At 48.6% G+C, this 26,630-nt stretch overlaps 1 protein-coding gene across 1 annotated transcript in view; it reads left to right on the top strand.

The window, feature by feature from the left end:
• Nucleotides 1-26,630, top strand: part of TATDN1 (TatD DNase domain containing 1) — a 463,190-nt gene that overhangs the window by 371,580 nt on the left and 64,980 nt on the right. The window contains exon 10 of the mRNA XM_069621594.1: nucleotides 12,375-12,445. Coding sequence (XP_069477695.1) covers nucleotides 12,375-12,445 — 71 coding nt within the window. The remainder of the gene's footprint in view (nucleotides 1-12,374; nucleotides 12,446-26,630) is intronic.

Raw genomic sequence — 26,630 nt, 5'->3', positions numbered from 1 at the left:
AATCCATTAGTGATATTTGGTACCATCCGCAGATTTACTACCACGTTTTCGGTAGTTGGGAAATGTATAATCTTATTGGCTGGCATTTTATAGCATTTGTTTGCAGACCACATGATACAACAAGTTTGAAAAGAGGCATATTGCAGCCCGTTTGGTGACCCTGCTCCCGACCCAAGTAGGTGCACAGAAAGCTGCAGTATGCCCTCAGAAATAAAAACTTTTTTTTTTTTTTACAGTCTTTACCTGCGAATTGTCTGGGACTGGAAAAAGAGACCACTGACTTAACGGCAATCCCGCTGTCCCACAATGATGGTAAAGTTGCTGCTTGGCTTTGCATGCCCGAGACAAGGTGGCCACTGCGGTCATCGCCAGTGGCCCACTGACCCACAATGGGATTGAATTTGCCACTGGACCTTGCCACAGGCAGGAACAGTGACTACTTTAGGTGGCATGGCAGGGGCTGGGGTATGGTCGATGGCCATGCCCCGGTCAAGGAGGTCATTGGACATAATGGGGGTAAAGAGGCCAGTTCGCCTGGCCCAGTGGTTACTTCAAGTGGCTTGGCAGGGCCCTGATTCAGGCAAATTGTCCAGTTGTACTGCAGATATGTTGTTATTATTACAAATAAATATTGAGGCCAAGGAAAAAAAATGTTGGCCTATTAAAAACCTATTAAATATCAGTGAACGGGTTTCCTTGACTGGGCATTATGGTTGCATCTGTGATATTGTGGGTGGCATCATGATCAATACAGCTGTGGTTATTTTTCATTAGGCCAACTGTGAGAAACCTCTATTCAGGTGGCCAGGGGAGGGCCGTCGCTTTCGGATCCCAACCCTGGGGGTGGACGAGCGAGGGAAGATCACCTGGGTAGCGAGTCCGGGTTTTGTGATCATGGAAATACCCTAGGTGAGATGGGGTATCCTAACAGGATAATAGGCAAGGAGGAAGAAACCCCTGAAGCCTTTATGGGATGGACAGGCCTCATTGTCCCTGATCCAAGAGAGAGGCGGGAATACTGTGATGGAACAAAAGCAGGCCGCGAGGTGGGTCAGAGGAAACAACAAAATGACTTTACCCCTAACACCTATTTATCTCCCCACATTTCAGGCCAAAGGGAGGCCGTCAAGATCAGTACCTTTATGTCAGGGGAACAGGAGTAGGAAATAACTTAACAAAAGGGGAATCACCCGAGTGGTATAACAGAGCCAGGACATTCCCCTCTATCCTCTGTCAGTCATCCTATGATTATTTCACCCATAGAGCATTTTTAATCCGATTTCGTCTCCCCCTCCCCATTTCCAACTAATACTGGGAAGAAAAAGAGGCAACCGAGAGTAGTGAGAATTACCCATAGAAACAACATAAGGAAAGTAAGGGAAACCTACAGTAGAAACTCCTCAAGTTGTCCCACTAATAGAGTCAGGCAGGGTCAGGCATTTAATAATGATCACTTAGACCCAACTCAACTTGACTCTCTTTTCAGGACTGAAGGACAGGCATGTCCTGTTAATTGGAGTATTGAAGGTCAGGCAAACCCAGCTCTGACCACACACCTGCAGCACATTGATACAACACAGGTGTATAAAAGGAGACTGCTGGGGCGTGGCCAGGAGCGCCAGCTCCTCTGATGGCCTCCGTTCGAGACCCGCGGCATATAACGACAAATTGAACCTTCCTCTGTCCGACATATGCTACTCCTGCAGCGACGGCTGTGAGAAGGGTTGAGGCACCCACGGCGGGTTGAATGTGTTCCTAGATCCCCGAGAAGCCCTGAAACGAAGCAGCTATTCACACACCCCTGACCCGTTGTACCGTATCCAAGATGGCGGACGGGGAAATCTCTGATCCGTCCCGATGTGGAGAGACGTGGGGAGAAAATGCTTCTAGAGGGCGCTGAAGAAAGATTATAGCCCGGGAAGCGCCCTGAGAGACGGTGGAGCAGAGCACCTCAAGCCCAAGCTCAAGCCGTCTCCAAAGCTGTGTGACAAGCGGCCCCAAACCCCACTGGAAGAGAACGCCGGATTGCAGCTCCGAGGTGCCGCGCACTCACACCGCAGCGTGGCATTCCTGACCAGCACAGTCTGGAGCCTGAAAGGAGGAGACTAACTCTCCAGCGCTGCAAAATCCACACTACGCAGCAGGGAAGTGGCAAGCTGTGCCCCTGAGGTGCCGGGCCAGCTAGCAGCCCCGAAAGCGAACCCAGCCTGATCCTTCCGAAGCCTCCTGTGACTCGGCCCCCCTTCAGAGGCAGCCCGCAGCACCCGACGACCCAGAGGTGAGAGCCCTGCCGCAAACAGTACCCCCGGCTCACCCGGACCCTATAGCCCCAAGCCAAGGATCTCCCCCCAACCATACTATGCACTGTGCACCCCCAGAGGCACCCATGACACAGCGTTGAGCCAGTGGGAGTAGGGAGGCGGCCAAGGCAACAATCCCAGAGGGGCTCCAGAGACCGTCGCCGGTGGCAGCAATGATCCAGCCTAATCCACAGCTTACCACCAGCTGCAGTATTCCGTGAGCCGACCTCTTTAGCCTCACTAGCTCAGCAGCACCCCAGACCAGCGCTAACCCCAGCAACACTACAGCTCCTACGTGGCGAGAGCCATCAGCCAGACTACCTCCCTTACAGTAGGCTCTCGCTGGGCTCTCCAGTCCGGCTGCTTCCTGGGATTCCCCGGCCCACTCCCCTCATACTACCGACGATCCGAGGCTCATCGCTTACGGTGGGGAGAGAGGATACGGCCTCCACCCGAGCCCAGCCGGCTGCGTTGGGAGAGCCTCCCGGTAGTGCACTCAACAACCCGCCCTTTAGTGCACTCTACTACCATCAACCAAGCTCCTAGCAGGACTGAAGTCTGGAGATCTGCTTACTTGAGTGCCCAAGATTGACTTCCAACAGCCAGTGAATCCTAGCCAAGGTTATCTCTTCACACCACCTGGAAACACGAAAGACCCCACGGCAAGCACTCCCAGTAACATAAGCCCCTGCCTCACTCAAGAGACATCACTCCTACAAGCCAGCTACCACGTTCCTCCATCTGAGTCGAACTGATAGCCACAGCTTCTGCTTGGAGCACCGGGGAACGCTTTCCTCTGAGATCAGCTTGCTTCATCGCCGAAGTCGGAGTCGACGCAAGGGGTCCCGAATTAGACACAAAGAGCAATGGTTAAACTCTTTCTCAGACATTTCCACCATGCAAGATTAGCAACCAAGGAAGACATTCAGGCCTTCATGCTAGATATTAAAGCAGAGTTCAGATCTTGTATGGCGGAGATTTACACGAAGCTGGAACAAACAGAACAGAGAGTTATGGAAGCGGAACAAAGTCTGGGAGAGGTCGAAGACCTAACCCAGAGTCACGACGTGACGTTGATGGAAATGCAACGCTCGATCCAGGCCCTGCAGAACAGGAGCGAGGTGCTTGAATTCAAACAGGAGGACCTGGAGAATAGGGCTCGGCGAAACAATCTTCGGCTCCAGGGGTCCCCTAACCAGTGCAGGACAAGGCTCTGCCTGAATATATAGGCAACATTTTTCAATCCCTTCTCCCACACATGGACAAGGCCCAACTCATTCTAGATCGCACCCACCGGCTCCGGCCAAGACGAGGGGTGGATTCAGACTCTCCACCGGATGTGATAACGAGTGTACACTTTTACATCACCAAAGAGGCCATCTCGGCAATAGGCCGCACCAGAGATGAGTTGTCCTTTCAAGGCGAACCGCTCCAGATTTACCAAGACCTCTCCCTAGTGACATTACAAAAAAGAAGATTCCCTCAGGCCCTTAACCCTATTTCAGCAGGACCAGCACGCCCGCTACCAATGGCTATTCTGCACTGTCCTGCAATTCACCTATCAGGGAACCCAACGCAGAATCAGCCATCTGGAGGACGTCGCAACTATACTGCATCCAAACTCTCCTGGGGACTCGCCCACCGGAAGAACCAAACCAGTCCCCCCCCTAAGCAGAGTCAGCCTGCTTGGTCCAAGGTGCAGAGGCGTCGGAAGGTGAGATAGAACTGCTGCAATTTACTGTTGGGAAAAGACTGACAGAGGAACCAAAAATAGAAACAATAATGCTGCGGTCCCTGAGCGGCCCATGCCCTCCTCTGAGTTGAATGTCATCAAACTACCCTTGGAGGCAAACTCAGTTGTGTTTGACTGTCCAAGCCCCGTTGGCTGGAGGGACAGATATGGCCACGTTGGCCATGGGAGTTGCCGAGCTGGAAAAAACGGCCTCCCGCACCACCACAAGTTTACCCTCCTGTTGGAGGTGTTATAAAACCCAGCCACAGGAGGACCACACCTGCACTAAGCCCTCAAATGATGGTTGAGCACCACCCCCCCCCGCTCCCGCAAGATCAGCCCCGGGAGCCAGAAGAAGCCTGGGAGGCTCCCCCTCCACACCAAAAACTGAACTTCCTGACGATAAACGTCAGAGGCTTGAACTCCCTGCATAAGACAAAATCCACGCTGCGGCGCTTGCAGAATGAAGAAGCCTCTGTGGTCTTCCTCCAATAGACTCATTTGATCCTGGCGGACTTCACCCGACTCCGCGATAGGCACTTCCCGTTGCAGTTTTTGGCATCTAATGGTACAAAGAAAGGTGGGGCAGCTGTTCTCTTCGCGAAGGGCCTCGGACCACAAATCTTAGACACATCGCTTTGCCCCGAGGGCCGCTTCGTGGCAATCAAATGCCTGATCCATGGTCAGCTCTACTCACATATCTCGATTTACGTGCCGATTGACAAACAAGAAGAGTTCTATTCAGCCCTAGAGGAAGCCCTCCCACATTTCGTTGAGGGCCAAACTATCATTGGGGAGATTTCAATGGAGTCCCAGACCCACTCAAGGATAAATCACACCCTCCCGCTCGCAAGGACTTCAATCTGGCGGCAACCCTACTCCAATTATTCAGAACCCTAGATGTGGTTGATATGTAGTGAGTCCTGCATCCCGACGAACAAGACTATTCGTTCTACTCATATGTACATAGAACTTAATCTCACATCGACCTCCTACTGGCTTCCACCCAAGTCTTGGCCTTCACAGACGACGTGACCATCGGTCCTAGGGTGCTCTCAGATCACGCCCCAGTCACTTTAACGCTTAGAGCCCCTGCCCCAAGATGTAGATGGACCCTATATGACCCGATTTTGGGGGATATGTCACTGAGGGATGCTGTGGCGAAATCAATCAAGGAGTTTAAGGAAAATAAGAACGAGGATACCTCTCTGGCTAATACTTGGGACGCAATGAAGGCTGTGGTAAGAGGAGCTCTAATCTCTCAAGGAGCAGCTTTTCATAAATGTAAGCGGCAAGCCCGCCAGATTCTGGAAGATAAAGTCCAGGAGGCGGAAGCAGTTTGTAAAGCCAAAAACAGGACCCTTAGAACCCACTAGGCCCTACAGGCAGCCCGAAAGAAGCTGGAAGATCACTACGCTGAGGATGCAGCCCAGCTGCTAGCCAAAACGAAACAAAGCTACTATGCTAAAAATAATAAGGCGAACAAACTCCTGGTGGAGAAACTCGCTAAGGTCAAGAAGCGAAACACCATCCTGGGCCTACGTGATCCCCAGGGCAGAGTTCAGTTTGCGGATCATGACAAGCTAAGACTAGAGGAACAACAAAGCTATCTACGAGACGCAGCCCTCCCTCACATTACAGCCGCGACTAAAGAAGAAATAGAGGCCCCGATCACATGCAGAGAGGTTGACGCAGCTATCAAAAGTCTCAAACCAAGAGCCCCAGGGCCAGACGGGTACTCAACCTGATTCTATAAAGTTTTTCGCCCCCAGCTGCTGACCCCCTTGACAACACTCTTTAACTCCTTTGCCACCCCGTCGATGCAGGAATCGATCACAGTCCTCGCCCTCAAGCCTGGAAAAGACCCCAGGGATAACACTGCATAAAGGCCCATCTCCCTACTGAACCTTGACGCTAATATATATTCGAAGGTCCTAGCAAACCAACTGGCGAGAGTACTCTCGAACATTATAGACTCAGATCAGACGGGATTCATAATGAAGAGGGCAACCGCAGACAACATATGCAGGGTCCTCAACTTGATCGAGGTCGTAAAGTTAGATTTGCAGACGTTAGCCTTGCTGGCCCTGGACGCAACCAAGGCATTTGATAAAGTGGACTGGTCATTCCTCCGACTCCTTGGAGTCCTTCCATTTTGAGCCCACCTTCCAAAGACTCATCCTGGCGAACTACCAAGCTCCAAAAACCCTTCTTCGGGTCAATGGCCTGCTATCCAGCCCAATCCCTCTAACATATGGAACCAGGCAGGGGTGCCCCCTGCCCCCCTACTCTTCGCCCTAGTAATGGAACCCCAAGCTCAACAAATCCGCCTGAACCCCAGGTCAAAGGCCTCCAAGTAGGCCCCTCTCAACACAAGATCGCACTCTATGCGGACGATGTGTTGCTAACCATAACGGACACTTCTCTGTCACTGAGATCCGCCCTAGCAGAGATTCATAGATTCGGGAGGATATAAGGATTTACAATTAACTTTGAGAAATCGTCAGCTCTGGGGATTAATCCGGAACCAGAGGACCGAGAGGCCTTCAGATCCCTGTGCGCGATTCAATTGAGTGAGAAGTCTATTCCTTACCTAGGGGTGCAGATCCCTGCTCGCCCAGAAGACACCTATTGGGAAAACTTCCCTCCACTCTTTAAAGACTTGGAGAGAGACCTCGATCGATGGCTCCCACAAGAGATCTCTCTACTGTGTCATATCACGGCCTGTAAAATGAACCTCCTCCCACGATTCCTATACTCTTGCACAGCCCTCCCCATTACTATTACGCGTCCCCTGCTCCAGCGCCTCCAAAGGAAAGTATTTCGCTTTATCTGGAGGGGTAAAAAGTCACGTATCCCACAGAGAACCATGCTTAGCAGCCTGAAGCTAGGAGGCTTGGGGGTCCCTGACCTCCAGAAGTACCAGATAGCGGCACAGATAGCTCACACTCAAGCCTGGACCATCACCTCGAGACGCCCGAAATGGGCAGAGATTGAGCAGTCTTGCTTACCCCTTCCCCTTCGCTTCCTCTTACACCTCGCTGCTTCCCTGCGCAGGGCATGGCCAGGCACCTTGTCCTCCCCTAAACACACCTTAAGAGCGTGGGATTGGGCTCCGGAGAGATCTGAGCCCATCTGCCCCAGTGTTCCATAACCCGGCCTTCACACCAGGAGCCTGCCCCTCGAACTTCAAAAATTAGATCGCTGGTGGCCTTAGCTCCTTGGGTCAACTCTTTGAGGGGAACCAAACGCTCACCTTTCAACAATGCAAGAGCGCTTTTCACCTAGCGGAAACAGATAGGGTCTCCTATGCGCAATTAAGACATTGGTGATCACACCGTCTGACCTGCCTGGCGGCCACATGAGCCCTAAACCCCATCGAACTTAGAGCTGCAGATCCACCGACCCGGGGAAGAATCTCGACTTTCTATAAGCTATTGCAGGTAGACTTTCTCGTTGCTAAAGCTTCCTATATGCCACAGTGGGAAGCGGACTTGGGACACCCGATAGAGGATCAGTCCTGTGTGGACATTTGGTCAAGGACACATTTGTCTTCCTTTTGCATCACCAATCAGGAGTGTGCTCATAAATTACTTCTACGATTTACTACCCGCCGCTCGACTACATCACTTCAACCATGCTCACCCTATGCTGTCGCCGCTGTGGCCTCCCGGGTTCTTAGCTACATATGTGGTGGTCATGTCCGGTGATAAAGAACTTCTGGTCCCAATGCATGGCCACCATAGCAGACATCACCCAGATAGCGATACCATTGGAGCCAGAACCTATATTACTGGGAGTCCCGATCCCAGGTATATTCCCAAGATTTGGCAGCCTTCATAAGACAGCTCCTCCCCGCCGCTAAGATCACAGTGGCACGCACCTGGAAATCTCCGCAGGGCCCCCTAATGATCCTGTGGTGGCTAAAACTCTAGGACATCTTAATAGTGGAAAAAATCACAGCAGCTAACAGGGGACTCCTTCACCGCTTCACAAACATTTGGGCACCCGTGCTGGACTACGACCAGAACTTTCCAGCACTAAAGTATAAACCACGTTCAGTGGCCAGAGCCCTGCAGGCTGAGGACAAGGAGCCAGCCCAAGTACCAGAGGCGCCGGACCTTGACAGCGGTTAAGTGGGAGAGGGTGGAGGGAGAGAACAGGGGGATACAAATGTATGGTTCGATAAGTGATGTGAATCTTAATATCTGTAATGCATTGATCACCTGTGTGCTGGTTAAAATAAACAAGTTTAAAATGAAAATAAATTGTTTTAAAAAAGGAGACTGCTGACAGAGCAGGGAGAGCAGCAGTTGGGAGAGCAGAAGTGAGGCTGTCCCAGTCTAATTTTTGTCAGAAGCAGAGAGCGAGCTGGGGATGCTGTCTGGACCAGAGAAGCTAAGGAGCAGAGAGTGGCAGGAGCTGAAGGTTGGCGGAGAACGGTGTGCCGATACACTGGTCCGGTGTCTGTGAGGGGCTGCAGCGTGGCGAGGGAGCCATGTCTCCAAGGAGCCTGAGTGAGGCTGCTAGCATCCTGCTGGCAGCGTTCAGTGGAATGCTCAATCTCTTCGGACCTGTGCCGACCCCAAGGATGTCTGAGGGGCAGATGGTGAGAGCCTGACCTCAACCCCGTATATCCTGAAGGGACCACCAGTAGACGCGATGCTGCCCGGTGAGTTTCGTGAAAATCAATGAGAGAGAAACTCAGGAGCGTGCGTGTGACTGCAGCGGAACAGGAGAAAGGCACAAACTGTAAAGCAACACGGAATGAAAAGCAAGCAACAGATTTCAAAGAGGCATGAAACAGAAAGCAAGTGAAAAGAGTGTAAAGCGACACTAAGCAGAAGGAGCAGGAAAGAGAAAATAATCCTTTTGTGAACTTAAAGTACACTATTGTCCATAGGAAAAGGGTCATTGTGGGACTTATAGCGAAGAGCCAAGTTAAATAAAAAATCTATGGTCTGGGACCCGCATATATGAGAAAGTTAACGGGGTCTGGGACCCATGTAATAAACAAGAAGCTTTGCCTCAGCCAAACGAAAGCCATTATTGTTTCAAGGAAAGGCATACAGGTGAATAGAAGGGTGCGAGTGACCTATAATTAAAGGAAAGGTGCAAGAGCGAATTAAGTGTGCAGCATGAAAAGGAAAAGGACAAGTGCAAGGTGCACAAAAGGAAAGTGAATCAAAGGAAGGTGTCAAAGGCACAACAAGATGATAGAATAGAAAACCAAAGAAGGTGCCAGTGGGCATAGTGAAGTGAAGGATAATAAAGGGGACCGGCAAGCACCTAGTATGGTATGGTATGGTAATGTTTATTTGTAAAGCGCCTATACACAAGGCAGTGTTTCAAAGCGCTGAAGGAGGAAGGGAACAAGGGGAAAAACAGTCATTCAGAGCCCTTGAATTTCTGAATGATACAGGTCTGCACAGGCAGAGTAAGTGCATATAGTACAACTAAACAGTGTATATAACAGCAATAGGTCTGACGATTCTGCAGTTTTTCCAAATGCATTGTTTTGCCACCATGCAAGGAGGGGAGACAGGGAATATAGACTATCTTCGAGGCATGGTACGTTCAGATCGTGCAAGTGCACAGACCGCACAGGACAGGGAAGGGGGGTTATTGTGGGGCCGGGGAGGGGGGGGAATCCAAGTGCGCTCAGTGATCAGAAAAATCTGGCGAAGTGTTGAGAGAATGACCATTCTCATGGGTCATTGACCAAGTGCAGTAGCAATGAGGCAAATGCAGGCCCGGAGGCAAGTGTGAGAGGACTGACGAGGGTGCCATGGACCTGTGAGACGCTGAGGTACACCCGGTGGCCTGGCGGCAAGCTATGTGGACGAGGAGAGAGAGGTTAGCAGGATGGAGGGAGAGAGAAGGAAGAGGAGAAGAGGAAAGTCTTAAGGAGTTTCCAGAATTTAAGGAGATCTTACTCAAGATGGAGGGCGGCAGGGAGGCTATTCCAGTGGGAGGCCCCTGCTGAGGATGAAGATATCCCTCCAAATCTCTGCTTAGAGAACCGGCTCACTCACAGAAGGTTGGAGGTAGATGAGCGGAGGGCTCGGGAGGGACAGTATTTAGGTAGGCATAGTTGCAGATAGGTGGGTCCCAGGCCCCAGAAAGCCTTGTGGATAATGCAGAGGGTCTTGAACTTGATCCTTGCAGCCACTGGGAGCCAGGGGAGGGATTTCAATGCCGGAGAGATGCAGTCCCTGGGCTTGGCCAAGGATAAGTCTTCCGGTTCTGTTTTGGATGAGCTGCAGAGGGTGCTAAACACAGGCAGGGAGGTTGAGAAAGATGCTGTTGCAGTAGTCCAGCCTACAGAGAACCAGGGCTCTGGAGACAGTGAGCCGCTGGGGGAAAGTGAGAAAAGGAAGAGTACCTCTGAGGAGGTGCAGCTGCTAGGTGGACTTTTTATAAATGTTTTAGAGATGCCCGAAATGTGAGTGGAGAAGGAGGAAGTGGAGTCGAAGATGACCCAAAGGTTTTTTGCCCCGCAGGTGAGCGCAGGCGCAGGGCCAAGGGGCGCCGGCCAGAGTGAGAGTGGGAAAGCAGCAGCAGGAGTCCCAATGCGAACAATCTCAGTCTTACTGGCGTTGAGGCAGAGGTCATTTGCAGTACACCATGACTGATTTGCGGACAGACAGTCAAATATGAGCGTGGTAGAGGTGGTGGGTGAGGGTAGCCTGAAGGAGTGTTGCGTGTCATCCGCATAACACTGAAAGTTAGTGGCAATCACCTGACGCTGAAAGGATAGAGGAAAAGCAAGTACAGGAAATACAGAGAGGGGCCAAAGAGCAGAGTGGTAGAGAGAAGCAAAGGATGCTGCCATTTTCGAAAGTCTTTGATTCTACCCCATAAGAAGGTTATTTGAGATAGGAACTGTATATTTAGAGGAAAGGGTATAAAGGTACATCCTGACAAGTTGAATTCTGTGTTTGAAACTGAAGGGGCCTGAGTTTGAGGAAGGGAACCCTAAGAGGCCTAACGAAGTTGAATTTTGTGTTTGAACCTGAAGCGGCCTGAGCTTGGGGAAGGGAACCCTCAGAGACCTAACAGGGGTGAACTTTTATTGGTGAAACAAGACGGCATAAGCTTGGGGAAGGCAACCGAAAGAGTAACTGATATATTTCTTTTGTTCTGTTGATCTTGGACAACTTGAAACTTGGGGAAGGGAATCCCAAAGAACTAAAGGCATTGAAAGTATTTGAGAATACTGCAAGGGCCCTATGGAGAAGGTCTTACGAACAGCCCTTTTCGATTGAACTTATTTTTGTGACATTGAATAAACTACACCTGGTGAGAAGGCCACTTGAAACCAATATAGTTGAACCACTTGGACACAGACGGATTATTGTTTTGGACTTTCAGACATAGACGGCCCTTAGAAACATCAGTTAAGGGAACCATCCCTTTAGAGTTAGGGCCAGTTAGGCATTACACCAACCCAGCAACCTTAGTTAATGAAGGTTTTGAAACGAATATCTTTGAGTCTGTCTCTCTTTTGATACCATACCTGTCTCACACAACTTAGCCATATACACACCTGGTTGTCAGCTTGGTTTCTACTGCATCCGTTGCTTACATATGGGTTTTTGTACTTCCTCTGAATTGCTATGAAGAAAGTTCAGTGATTATTTCATACATCTATCGACCCTGCACCCAAAAGCTCTACTATTTCCCTTCATCCATGAACATCTTTCCCATTGCTACTCACTGCCCCCACTTTTCCTTGCTCCTCATTTTATATAACAGTAATGTGCTGCTGCCACCTTATAGGTGCTACAGATCTTAAAACAATAACAGTGAGATTGTGTTGCAATTGAGTTGGCTTCAGGAGATGTGTTTCTTCTTCAGACTTACTGGGGTACAATATATTGATTGATGAGTAATGAAGATTTAATAGCAGATTTAAGAAGTGTGTTTCTTCCGAAGTTGGAGTGAAGTTAGTGTCGGGCATAAATGCAACAGTAGGCTTCCTGGGAAATGGGCACTCGTGTCACACCCAACTTACTCAAGGATTTCCTGTATGACAATACATGTCATTTTTAATCTATTTGACCGCTTTGTACTGTGCAATAATGAGACATGTAAACTGCACATAGCATATGATGGCCGCTGATGCCTATGTGTAGTTATACCTTACAATGTGGTGTCTAAGCCAGGCACATACTGGCATTCTTGGGGCATTTGAGGCTTCACTTGGTATATGGTAGCAAAAATCTGTTGCCTTTGTTATTGCTTGTTTCAGCTTGCTTTAACATTAAATATGCTCTTCGTATATTTGTATGCTCCATCCTTTGCATCTCCCTGACCCGTTGGCTGTTTCAATCACTTAGCTCATTGAAAACCGAGGCCAACTTGGAGGTGCTGAAAACCATTCCCAGCGAGCGATTAATGATTGAGACTGGTAAGTTAAAGATTTGGTCTATCTACCTGTTTACCAAATTAATGTTCTAAATTGAAGAAAATACATTGTTGTGTTCTTCTTTGTGGTGTAAAGGTATTCCTAATGTCTGGATAGTAGTCCTGTGCCATCCACTATGGAGGTGCCTGAGCCAACAGCCTGCTTCCATTGTACTTTGGATCCAATCCTATTTGGTGGAAATGGTTTCATTTCTTGATACTGGAAATTCGGACTCGCAGCACATAGCATTATAGTTGAATTTTTTAAAACAAATGACCCCTGATTAGGAAGCAGAATTCCACATTCCATTATGTATTCTTCATTTTTGAAGTCTGTTTGTCTGTTTAGGAGGAACTCTGCCTGCTTTAATATTTAATAGATGCTTGCCAGATGCATATCTTTTTGTGAAGATCATCCAAGCTGACGAAGAAAAGTCATATTTTTGAAAAGTGTTCCACACCCAATGGTAAATTGCGTATCACTGGTGATAGTGGGTGATCTGCTCTGAAACTTTGCATTAGAGAAAACATGAATAATCTTTTCTAATACTACTGTTAGCAGATTTTTGGTATACTGGTTCCACATGCTGGATCACAACAAATGATTGTCAACTTGAACTTGTCCACCATGCATGCTCAAGTCCAACAGTGACTGTTGGGAAAGAAACGTGACTGATTCACACCCCAACCCAACCAATGTGCGAATCCTCTAGACTGCATCTTCCCCTTTAATCCACATATCGCTATAAAAAACCCAGGTGGCCTTATACCACTGCCGCAACACTGACAGACCACTGGCATTACAATTTACTGGAAGCATAGTCATTTTCTGGGTTAACATGGTTACTGAAATGACAATGGCCTCATTGGGCCAAGTATTGTGGTAACTGGAAAATATGGCAGTAACGGATTTACTGCCAGTTTTTGTAGTCTGCAAATGTCAAGGTTTGGAGCGCATTATGAGGAAACCTCTAGCACATGCATGGAGGGATTTCCTCCAGAAAATCTGAGTAATTACCTCAGGCAGCATTACCTACATAGTTAATTCCTCCACTCTCACAATGGAGTCGCATAATGGGGAATAACAAATCCTAATGATACAGAATTACCGGAAAAAGGAACCAACAGTAATGGTAGACATGTGTGTCCGTATTAGCACTGCTAATACTGCCAAACTCGTTCTGAGGCAGATTGTGTTTAACTGGGGTGTGACGAATTGTGGCATTCAGTCACTTCTCCCCATAGGGGAGTCTTTCCTTGTGTGGCTATGCAGCATTCCCCATAGGGGTGGCGGTAAGCGGGACCTCTTATGGACAAGGACTCCCGTTCCGCAGAGGAACACCCTAAGGCCCTTTCTATTGGATCAACCGTAACATCCAGGCTTAAGAAAGACTCAGCAGATCAAGCCACTGTTTGCTACTGTGCCATAAAGTCCAAATTCCAAAATAAATAAATGTATAAAACCACTGTGAAGAAGAAGATTGAGCAAGGAATAACTATTGCCCAATGGTTGGAAACTGGCAATACTGAGACGAGGAGAAATGAGCAAGTAAGAAAGAATGCTCGACTAGAAGAGAAGGACTGTAGTTCTCAGCTGGAAAAGATCCAACAATGAGCCATAAAAAGAAAAGGACTACTATCACTGAAGAGTGACACCTGGGAGTTTCGGATTGGCGGCGTGTTGAAGGCCCATTAGATGGACACATATTACAAAGAATTAAATATATTACGGGACTCATCCTACTCATCCCACTGATACGAAACAGACGCAAGAGAGTGTAATATATAACAGGATTCACACTAATTAGCCCAGTAATACGAGAAACAAACGAGAGACTAAAGGATATCACTGGAATCATTCTACGCCTCCCAGTGATACAGAAAAGACTAGAGAAAGTAAAATACATCACTGGCCTCAGTATACATGTCCCAGTGACACGAGCAAGAGCTGTGAAAGTGGTCTATACTACGGGACTCATCCTACTCGTCGCAGTGAAACGAGAAAGAACCTAGCGAGAGAACTATATCGCAGCACTCTTCCTATCCATCCCAGTGATACGGAAAAGACCTGAGAGAGTAATATATATATATATTGAGAGTCAACAGACTCATCCCGGTGATCCGAGAAAGAGCCAAGAAAGTGAAATACATCAGGGGAATCAACATACGTGTCCCGGTAATAAATACAAGAAAGTGAAATGCGTCATAGGACTCAGCCTACTTGTCCCGGTGATACGAGAAAGCGCCAAGAGAGTGAGATACAGTGCACAATTAATCCTACTTGCATGAGTGATACAAAAGAGAATCAATACAGTAAGAAGATAAATAATTCCAAGAATAAGGAACGCAGGAACCACAGAAGGAGGGATTCTATTTCCTCAGAATTAGTAGAGAAAAAGTGACTTTCAGAGAAACATGAGAGAAACATAACAAGAGAGATTTAAAGACCTAGAACGACAAGGTGGAGCAGATTACAAGTTCAAGAAAGAGGGGCATCAGAGACGTGGATAGATCCCCTAAAAGAACTGAACAAGTTAATATAGGAAGCCAAACTATGGGGCTGCGGAATCCTATCCTGTAGAAGGGAGTCCTTCTCCTGGTCTTTTGTTGTTTTGTATTTGTTGTAGGGACAGTGCAGCTTAGCTTTCAACGGAGAACAGACTATTTACTTTGACCTCATGACAGACGACAAGCACCCTAGTTAGTTGTGTTAGGTAGAATACCCATAGATTAGGGACACTGAGGCCTTTTTAAATATTGTTTAAAATAAAACATTGTCAACTATACCAAAGTAGTCTGTCTCCTCCTTCTGACCTACCGCAGGGGCACCACCCATAAGCCACTGCTGAAATTGGCATTACAAGTTTATGGAGGCAATGTCGAACAGTCATGCAAGTTTTAAGGGGGCACTGTGGCAGCAAGTATTGCAGTATGCCTCCCTGTTATAGATCTGTTTGGATTACAATGCCAAACAGGCACAGAAATGTTCTAAGGCAATGTAGAAACTGGCATGACAGTACAAATGACAGTTTTCTGCAGGAAATGGTAAAACTAGCTTGACAACATGCTTAACTGGGGTAAAACTAGTATGGTAATGTTGAAACCTGCATGGGAAGACTGGGGCATTTAATTGGGACAGTTTGAAACTTGCTTGGCATTGCACTATTAATAGTGACGAGGGACACATCGGGTGAAACCACGTCAGATTTGAGAGTCAAGTGGTGTATTTGAGAAGCACCCCACGCACATTGAGATTTCTCCTTTACAATGCATCTGTTTTATTGAAAAGTAATCTGTCATTTGGTGCTTTGTATTTTATTACTTATTACTAGAACAATGATAGGCATTATATCTGCAGCAATAGTATTTATATGTAAGCATCATTATATCTCCTCGAACTGTCAGCTCCTGTACTGCAGAGAGAAGGTTGGACCCCTTGTGGCTCTTGGAGGCAATACTCTTCCTACCCCAGTGGAAACAACCCACAGGTTATGAGTTTCCCTAAGGCAGGAGTGCTACTAGACACCTCCCCTGTTAACTTGAGACTTGATGGACATGAGCTGTAGAATAAACAAAACAGGAATACTATTTAGCAAGGGGTACACAGTATTTAATATCAAGGGACATGTTAAGAAAAGTAATACCTGTGAGAGGGCTACTGCCTACTGTGAACCGGATGATCCCAAACGAGAACTGGAAGGCTTCAGGGGTGAATAATGTGCAATGGAACGAGATCATTTGTTTTCTTGTTTTACTGCAGCAGAAGAGCCTAGTGGGCATAGTTGGAAGCATCTGTTTCCAATAGATATGGCAAGCGTAATACAGGCGCTGAGGTGAACAAGGATTGTGGTATTGCTTCATCCATTAATGAGTTCGATTCAAAGGTATCCCTTTATTTAACATCTTAGTCAAGGGGTCAAGTATTTCAGAGTAATCTGGGATAAATCTGCAATAGAAGTTGGAGAAGCCCGAGAATCTTTGCAGTTCTTTGATGGATGAGGGGATAGGTCATTTCAATATTGCAGAGATCTTCCTGGGGTCCATTTATATGCATCCTGGTGTTAAATCGTACCCGAAATATGTTATCCTTTTCTTGTGAAACCCACACTTGGAAACTAGATAGACACAGAGTCTATTAAGGATTTCCTGTACATGATGAATGTGAGTCTCATAGGAGGATGAAAAAATTAGTATGCCGTCCAAATTTATAACCACTGTGACAAATCCCCTATTGTCATCCCTGCTTCCCTCTAGGGAGCCTCTTCCCATGAGACCAGGGAGGTGAGGCTGCTACTCCGATAGTCCCCCTGGGGTGGTACTTAGCAGGATGATCGCATGGGGAGGGACAAGGGAAGATTATCTGTGGAGAACTCGATATATACACCCTCCACCCCAACCTCCCTCATACCCTACACAGACCTCTGTGAGTCCCGATGCCGTTTTTATGGAGTAGAAAACTGCACCCTCGTAGAATATACTGAGATGAGGAAGAATCCACCTAACCGAGTAGAGAGTACTCACATCGAAACTGAGACGAAGAAGCACTTTAGAGGAATGAGAAACGTACTGCCAAAACCAAGGTATGCGTTCCATTTCATACAATCATGCTGAGGATACAAAAAGCGAAGGAGGACTGCAAAAGGAGTCATATACTCTGTGGAGGTACCGCAAGCGTCAGCACGGTTCTGGAAGAAAGAGAGGAGACTGGCACATCGAGAACGGAGCGGGAAGGTCCAGAGCCGGTCAAGACTGGAAAGACAGCTCCACAAACCTGGTGAAAGAATCTCTGGGTTTTCCTGAGGCTTGAAGCGCGAGCAGGGCGCACCAAGCAGCCCGACGGAAGCTTGCAACTGCTGAGGCGTTGCAGACAGAAAGCAGATCCTGAAAGTCAGGGACGCCCCATGAGTGGTCGCAGGCATCAATGAAGACCCAGGACGATCGCAGGCCACGGAAAAAGGGACACCCATTGCTTGGAAAATGCAGGGACCACTGAGAAGGTGGTGGAAAGCCCAGAAGGGGTAAGGAAGCCGAATATTCAGGGTCTGGGACCCTGACTGAGGGATAGCCACTTTGTCATACCTTGGGTCGTACAATAGTATTTGGCAGGAGAGTGAACTAAGTCTATCAAGAATAAGGGATCAGTATGGAAGGCAAGTCTGGTACCCGCACCCATAAAAGGAAGAGCGATCATAGTCATTCTTCATAGTCACAGTACCTGGCAGGGTAGTGAACAAGGTTGGCTGTGAATAACAAAAGCCTTGCCAGGGGAAGGGAGACATTCCCCCATCGTTGTGTTGTCTCAAAGGAACTGCGAGAGAACCAAAGGAAGGGAGACATTTCACCTGTTTTGTTTGTGTACATTTTGAAAAGTCAAGAGAAGGGAGGAATTCTCTAGGCATTACAAGAAACATGGAGAGAACCAGGAAAGCCTCGAGAAGGGAGGAATTCTCTTGGCAGTGTCAGGAGCTGAGAGAGAACCAGGGGAAGGGAGTCATTCCCTCTAGTGTGTTTGTGAATCTTGTGAACAGCCAAGAGAAGGGGAGTCACTCTCTTAACATAGCAAGAAGGAAGCCATTCTCTTGATACCGGGAACTTTGTTTCCTTCTGAACCAGAGAACATTTTGATACTTTGGAACCTTGCTTTAACCTTTGGAAAAGGATTGCAACCTGGGGAAGGGAGCCATTCCCTCAGGAACCAGTTCCTCTGATACACTGAACTGTGCCTGTCCAGAAGAAGGGAGTCATTCTTCTGGACCAAGAAGACAGAAAACTCCTTTTAGTTTTGTTGTACGTGGAAGGGTTAGAAATAGGTTTTTGACACAGGACGGTGGATTCTTAGTTCTTGAACATTCTGACAGACTCCTTCATTTTAGTTGAGGCTGGGAAACCACTCTTAGAAATAGGGCTAGATAGGTTTTCTTTTCTTTACTTTTCTAAAGAAATAAGTCTTTGCCAATCACTATGCCACCATTGTGTCAGACTCGTACTTCTGTACCTTACACCACAAAGACGTCCAATAGGTCACACCACAAAGACGTCCAATAGGTCACAGAATATAACATTCAGAAAACACTGGACGACTGCGGGGGCATTACACAAACCAAAGGCATCACCAAATATATGAAATGTCCAAAACAAGTCCAGAAGGTTATCTTCCATTCTTCGTCTTCCGTATTCATACAAGGTTATAGGCAGCTTTTAATTTGAGCGTGGTATAGATTTGGCTGTCTCTAGCTTGATCCAGTAGTACTTTAATTGGAGCCAAAGGGTGACGGTTCTTAATGGTAATAGTGTTTAGTTGTCTATAATCGACACATGGCCTGAGTTATGTATCATCTTTCTCATATCATTGCTCTAGCAGGTGAGGTTGAATGTCTTATAAAACCCTTTTCAAGATTATCATCCATGTTAGGACAGTTCTTCTGAAGTCCAACTAAGGGTTTAGTAAAACCCTTCAACTGAGACAGTACAAGACTCCACTCTTAGTATAAGGCTGTGCCACCTGCGTATATGGTAGCATAGACAGCGCAGCCAGGCTTATCTTAGGAGGGAGAGAGGGTTGTAGGAAAGTACACTGAACCTGTAGTACAACCAGGATTCAATAGAAACACTGACAACCAGAAGTATTATAAAGAAAATATAGGTTTATTATAAATACAAGTAGGCCAAGTTAAGTCTTGGCGAAGTACTGGTCATAGAGTCATAAACACATTTATTTAAAAAAGCACACCACTATGCTTGGAGTTACACAGACCAAAGCGTAAAAACGTATTCAGAATACCTAACCGTAATTCTAGGGAAGTTGAACCTTATCATACACATTCAGTATAGGTCACACCTATTATTGGGGAGTAAAAAACCATTAGTAACTTTTAGATTACTTTAGTAAAACAGTAAACACCTATAACTAGTATTCAGGATAACAGTTATACTTTGGTGTAATATACAATTACAGTTGCTTTTCTGCTCAATGGAACAGAGTCTAAGATCAGCAAGAACTCTTTAAACTAATTTAGGATGCACCAGGCAGACCAAGGTCAGCTACCCCTAAGAACACGTTTCAACAATGGCACACAGCTGTTCTAGGCAGGTAAAACCTAAGGTTGTAATATACTATTACAGTTGTTTTTCTGGTCAGTGGAACACAGACTGAGGTAAGCAATAACCCTTTAACTTATTTTAGGATGGCACAAAGCTAACTCAAGTTAAGTAAAACCTATATACTTTTTAAAGGGGCTATCAGCAACTTAAAGGTAAGTATAACCTTAGGCAGACTTATTCTGTACAGGCTAACAGCAAGTCACAGGAAGCAAGGCCCAATTGGGGGCATTCATACATTTAAATCCTAACAGGAATAGTAAAGTGAAACCAGCAGCATTACTTTTGGGGAAGAGGCCCAACCAATTCACAGGTGAGTAGATTAACCTTATATCTACTTTTCAGAATGGCACAACACACATTCAAGGAAAGTAAGAACTTTTGTAACTGTGCATTCTCAGAGTTACAGTTACCAACCAACTCTTTCACAAGTAAGTGCTTTTCAACACTTGTTATTGTTTTCAAGACAGAATCCTTTACTTATCCAGTCCGTCCCTATTCAATTGCATGAGTTCACCATAGTGGTCTAGGTGCCAGCTGTAGGCAGGGTGAGTTAGGCTTTTGTTGCAGACCAACGTCAGAGTTCCTGTGGTAGACTGTTCAAACAAGTAAGTAGTCCACTTTAAAATTAGGGTCCACGGACTTCAAAGAAGACACCCTGGGAGGATTCCAGGTAGTGGGCCTGGGTGAACTGGACGAGAGGACTCCCAATCACAGAAAAGAACCCAAAAGCTTTACAGAAATCACAAAGGCTTAAGGTAAGTAAATACCCCAGCCAACAGAGGAGTTGCTGCAAGAAGACTTCAGGATCTGCAGCCAAAAATCCAGTTAATGGATTCCTTTGTCAAGAAGACGGAAGACAGGACTTTGGAAGGACTTTTGCAGCAGGGACCACGGGAGAAGGCTCCAGGCAAGAGTTTCCTCATGGCTGGATGCGGCTCTGTGGTTTTAGCACCATTTTCAGGAACCAGAAGAAGACTGAATATTGCCAGACTGATTATCGTCATTTGGTAGGTGCAGCGCTCTGATGAGGGAACATTTTGGACTCGATTCATGTCAAGTCCAGGAGGATGCCCACAAAGTTTCAGCAAGATTCGGAATTCAGAACACTGTGCACTGCCCAATGGCTCGAGGTCCCAGGGGCTTTTTTGTGTCGAGTGGATCTCACCAGGCTTTGGGTCGGGCGTCGTTTTTGGAGTCCCTAGGTCGCTTGGAAAAAAGGGTAACCGCAGGCTCCAGTTACACAGCAGGCTCTCCGGTCGCTGGAAATCATCTCAGCCGCGATTTCTTCATCTTCCTCTTTGGATTTGGTTCCAGTGGTCGACTACCTCTTCAGCTTCCAGGATCTGACTTTGATGCAGGAACCCAGCCAATCAAACAGCAATGCAACGTTCAAACTTGGGGGGATGGCAGTCCTTTCAGGACAGCCCGTCTACCAGGTTCGTACTGTATTCTTGCAGTCAAGTTGGAAGATAAAAAGCTGCAGAGTTTTGGACTCCTCCCATGCTTCCTGCCTTCGCAAACAGTCTGGAGCCGGGGCAGGCTTGACCAAGGTCTCCCGCCGAAGATAAGATTGACACAAAGGAATCTCCCACACTGGAGGTCAGGGAAAGGAAAAAGAAAGGACAAGGAACACTGAAATGGCTAAAAAAGATGACGGGCCATTTTGGGAAAATGAGCACCCATGGGTGCCTTTACCACGGCTGTGGAAATTAGTTAAAAGATTCACTGCCACCAGCGATTAAAGGTAACCTTGTCCCTGTAACAAAAATGTTACAATTAGAATGAGAAAGGGGATCCAAAGATCCTTTCCACCCATGGGAACTGTACTTCTCCAGCATTGGATCTTTCATGGATTCACATGCTGTGAATATTCCCTGTCGTCAGGCTGGGAACTTCGGTCATTTTAACTTAGCGTTTTCCTATGGAAAACGTCGACACTTCAATGACCTATCAACATCCTTTTTGGGTGCTTTACGCCCCACCAATAGGACTTAGGGTATAAATAGCCACACCCCTGCGGCTTCCCTTCAGGTTTCAAACGTCTCCAAAGTGTTGGGATCACCTGGTGTTCATTGAGTTTTTTTAACATGCTTGTACTACAGTGTTTTGCGATGTCTTCTGGTCCGAAGAAGTCTCTGTTCTGGCCCTGTGCGACTTGTGGGCTGAAGAAAGTGTATGAGGCGGACGGGCATATGGACTACATCTATTGTCTTTACCCTCAGCACTCTGACTCTTGCGAGATTTGTAGAGGTTTCTTGCAGAAGACCCTTAAGGACCGCAATCAGCAGTTGGTTTGTTGGCTTAATGATGGCACCTACCCTACTTCCGAGGTGGGGTCAGTGAGGAGCTTGTCCTCTGAGCGGCCTGTACAGGTGGTGGATCATCACCGGGCGGCGGCGGCTGAGCCTCTGGCAAAGAAGTCTCGGCCGTCTCCTGGGTCGGAGGTTGAAAAGAGTGGTAGAGCTTCTTCGAGCAAGCACCTGTCGAAGAGGGCTGCTTCGTCCAAACATGGTCAGTCGGACCATTCCCGGGGGTCTGGAGGTAGGCCTGAGAAGTCGAGCTCCGGCAAAGGGGCTTCTCAGGAAAAGGCCAGGAAAGACTCTTCGTCGAAGCGCTCCTCTTCGGGAGACCATCACCGGTCGTCCTCTAGCCGAGAGTCCTCGAAGCACCGGTCCAGCGTGACTAAGCACACTGGTTCGCCTGGGAAATCTGCACCGCAGGTGGCAGTTCCGACGACGTCCTCGTCGACGGGAGTTCCGTCGTCGATGGTGCCTCTGCCATGTACGGTACCATCGTCGATGGTTGTGTCATCGGCTCCGGCGACGACAGGGTTTGATAAAGGCCCGATGCTGTTCTCGTCGTCGAGGATGGATACTGAAGATTTGGAGCCGACGAGTGGCGCGTGGCAGGCTTCTACATTTGACTCGCTGATGCCGGACGCCATTTTACATCGAGAGGCGGCTACTTTTTCGGTGTCCTCTGAGGTGGACGACGACAGGGAGCAGGTGTCGTAACCATCGGCCTCTGAGCTGCAGTGTATTGGACCTTCGACGTCGGGGGCTGTGGGGGCTGGTCCGGCTAGTTATCCGCTGGTGAACCCTTAGGCTATGTTGTCGCTCCTGGTTCTGTCCACATTGCAATCCTTGGGCCAGCTGGATTCGAGGTTACCCCCTCTGCCTGTGGTTCCGGTGGGTCCTGTCATGGACGCGGCTGGTGTTCCTCCGCGTTCGTCGGATACAGCGGGGTTGCCGGGGCCTCTGCCAGTGAGTGAAGATCGTCCTCGTTCCTACCTTGAGGAGGGTGAGCTGCTGGAGTCGGAGTCGGACAGTGTACCTCGTGAGTCCATGTCTACTGGCTCTTTGTCGCAGACGAGGGACGCGATATGGGATTCAGACGGGGAGGTGGAACAGCCTCGTAGTCCAGCACAACCGTCCCCTCCCGACGATGTGGGGGCGTTCCACGCCATGATGGCTAAGGCATGTGTGGAATTTGGTTTGACTCCTGAGGAAGAGCGTAAGGCATGCTTCCTGTTCGACCACATGGGCAAGAGACAGAAAGCTGTATTCTCTGTGCCTATCCTGGACCACGTGTGACAGGAGGGCCTGCGCACAATGCGACATCCATTCTCTGAACCGGCTGTCAAAGGGAGGCTGGAGAAGAAGTTTAAGGCCACGGACTGTACTCCGAAGTGCTTAGTGTCGCAACCCACTTCTGAGTCTGTGGTTTCGGCAGCAGCCAGTCATAAAGCCTGGAGTCAGCACAAGTGTGTTACCCCTCCAGACAGTGACGCCAGGAGACAGGATGCCTTCGGGATGAAGGTTTTGACTGTTGGGGGTGACGACGGTGAAAACGGCCAACTCCCTGGTGATCATGGCGTGCCATGTTCGTGAGATGTGGCATCGGCTGGCACTTATTTTTGAACATCTGCCAGAGGAGCACCGCAAGTCCACTATGCTTTTGATGCGTGAGGGGGAGGAAGCTTCCAATCACCGTATTAATATAGCCGTGGACCTAGCGGAGTCCGGCTTTAAGCAGATTAACAAGGGCGTTGTACTGCGTCGCCAAGCCTTGCTTAAGTTCACAGACTTTCGACCTGCGGTGCATTATAAGGTTCTGGACATGCCTTGTGAAGGGGAGCAGTTGTTTGGAGAGAAAATTGATGAGGCCCTCAAAGGTATGAAGGAGGACACTGAGACTGCTAAGTCGTTGGGTGCTTTGCATTGTGGGCGCTCCTTTCGTCCGTTCTGGGGGGCTTTGGGAAATGCCCAGTTTACTTCCACCAGGGACCGAGGTTACGGTCGATCTGGGTATTCCTCCCAGGGGTCGGCGCAGAAGAGTCTGGACTTTCAGGCCTCGAGGAAAAGAGGAGCACAGTCCTCCTCCTCTAAAGGGAGACAGGCTAAGCCACAACAATGACTGTCTTCAGGGAAACCTGCTGGGGGGCAGGGTGGCACTGCACATGGACGAGTGGTGCAAGATTACGTCGACCGTTGGGTGTTGGACACGGTGCGTCTGGGCCATTCACTGGAGTTCAAGTGTTCCCTGGTTTCCATTCCTCCAGTGTATGCCGTGCAACCTCATCTTCACATCCTACGGCAGGAGGTTGTACTTCTGCTACAGAAAGGGGCTATAGAATTGGTTCCAGTGGCCGAGAAAGGTCACAGGGTTTATTACAGCTATTTTGACGTGAAGAAACCCAACGGCAAGTGGCAGCCCATTCTCGATCTTCGGGTGTTGAACAAGACTCTGCAATGCCTGAAGTTCAAGATGCTCACTCTTCAGGAAGTCATTCGGTCAGTGCAGCCGGACGAGTTTCTGGCGTCGTTGGACTTACAAGACGCATACTTCCACATTCCCATACGTCGATGGCACCGCAAGTTCCTGCGGTTTGTCGTAGGAGAAGATCATTACCAGTTTCGGGTACTCCCGTTTGGTTTAAAGTCGTCTCCCAGGACGTTTACAAAATGTTTGGTGCCGGTAGCGTTGTGGCTCCGACGGGAGGGGCATCACGTATACCCGTACCTGGACGATTGGCTGGTGCAGGGTTCGTCGCCAGGGGAAGCGCAGGAATGTTTTGGCGCTACCATGCTTTTGTTGCAACTGCTGGGCTTTGCCGTAAACTTCGAGAAGTCTTTTCTGTCACCTTCCAGGCACTTGGTGTTTTTGGGGGCAGAGTTTCAGACTCGTCTGGGACTTGTGAAGCCTTCGGGCGAGAGAGTGGTGAAGCTCCGGCAAAGGGCGGCGCAGGGGAAGATTGGAGCAAGGGTGTCGGTCCGGACCTACATGTCACTGTTGGGGGCCATGGCGTCATGGATTCCGCTGGTGCCGAACTGTCGTCTATACATGAGGCCAGGGCAGGAGTTCCTCACGGACCAGTGGGCTCAGAGTCTGGGCTCGTGGTCCGACAAGGTGGTGATCGACGACAGTCTGGTGGACGCTCTTCACTGGTGGCAGTGCTCAGAGAATCTGGTTCGGGCATGCCGTTGCTGGAACCGGAGTGCCAATTCACGATTGTGGCGGATGCCTCTTAGACAGGATGGGGGGCGCATCTCAGCGGCTCACAGGCTCAAGGCCTGTGGTCTCAGGTGGAGTCTCGGTTCCACATAAATGTGCTTGAATTGAGAGCGATACATTGGGCCCTGAAATCGTTTCTGCCACGCATACGCGTCTCGGTGGTGAGGGTGTTGACGGACAATACCACCACAATGATTTCTCTCAGGAAGCAGGGGGGCACACATTCCAGGGTGCTGTTGAAAGAAGCGCAGGATCTTTGGCATTGTGTTCTGTCGCACGAGATTGGCATTGTGGCATTTCATCTGCCAGGAGTGTTGAATGTGCAGGCAGACGCGCTCAGCAGGGATGTCGGCCAGCTCCATGAATGTCAGCTAAAGGAGCAACAGGTGTCCATGATCTTCCAGAAATGGGGCGATCCTCCGTAGGATCGCTTCGCAACGAGGGAGAACAAACAGTGCAGGGAGTTCGCCAGCAGGTGGGCTCACCCCGAGTCTCTAGGGGATGCATTCTCGTTCCCGTGGACATGCCGGTTCGCTTATGCATTTCCTCTGTTTCCGCTCATTCGACGGACCCTTCAGTGGATTCGGAGATACCCATGCCGTCGGATTCTGGTTGCTCCGTTCTGGACCAGCCAGCCGTGGTTCGCGGATCTCCTTCATCTGTCTGTGGAAAAGCAGATCCGGCTGGAAGCGACGTCAGACCTTCTGTCTCGGGACAAGGGCGCAGTGTGGCACCACAATCCGGGATCTCTCAGCCTGACGGCTTGGCTCCTGACTTCTCCGAGTTTGGCCTGCTAAGGCTGTCCAGTGACAGTCGACGAATTTGGAGGTGGCAAGAGCACCATACACGAATGTCTCCTATGCAGGCAAATGGAAAAGGTTTTGTGTGTGGTGTAAGGGACAGCCGGGGGTGGACCCTTTGAACATTTCTCCTGAGCAAGTTCTTCCCTACCTGTTGCTGTTGGCGAAAAGGGGTCTGGCACTATCGTCCATAAAGGTTCATTTGGCAGCGATTTCGAGATTTACTCGGAGGCGACATGCGGCTCCTCTGTTTAGTGATCGACTGATCAAACATTTCTTGAAGGGATTGTTCCGTACTTTTCCTCCAGTCAAGAAATGTCCTCCGATGTGGAGCCTTAATGTGGTTCAGTCCGGTCTCATGAGACAACCGCTTGAACCGTTGTCGACAACTCCTTTGCAGATTTTGTCCTGGAAGGTGGGTTTTCTGGTGGCCATTTCTTCGGCCAGGAGGATGTCTGAGTTGCAGGCGTTGGTTGTGGACCCTCCATACTTGCGGTTATTGAAGGACAAGGTGGTGTTGGCTACTAATCTGCACTTTATCGCAAAGTGCTGACAGCATTTCATAAACTCTCTTCTATTGTGTTGCCCTCGTTTTTTACTTCAGCCTCCACACCTGCAGAACGGGCTTTGCATTCGCTGGACGTGAGGAGAGCGTTGAAGTTTTATTTGAATCATACTCAAGATTTCAGACATTCTCCAGCATGGGGTCTGGCATGGATTCATATGCTCATGAATATTCCCCGTCGTCAGGCTGGGAATCCTCGGTAAAGAAAA

This window comes from Ambystoma mexicanum, chromosome 5q (genome assembly GCF_040938575.1).
Source record: "Ambystoma mexicanum isolate Mex_15411 chromosome 5q, UKY_AmexF1_1, whole genome shotgun sequence".
NCBI lineage: Eukaryota > Metazoa > Chordata > Amphibia > Caudata > Ambystomatidae > Ambystoma > Ambystoma mexicanum.
The sequence above is the reverse complement of the archived record's forward strand: the minus strand, read 5'-3'. Positions and strand labels throughout refer to the sequence as shown.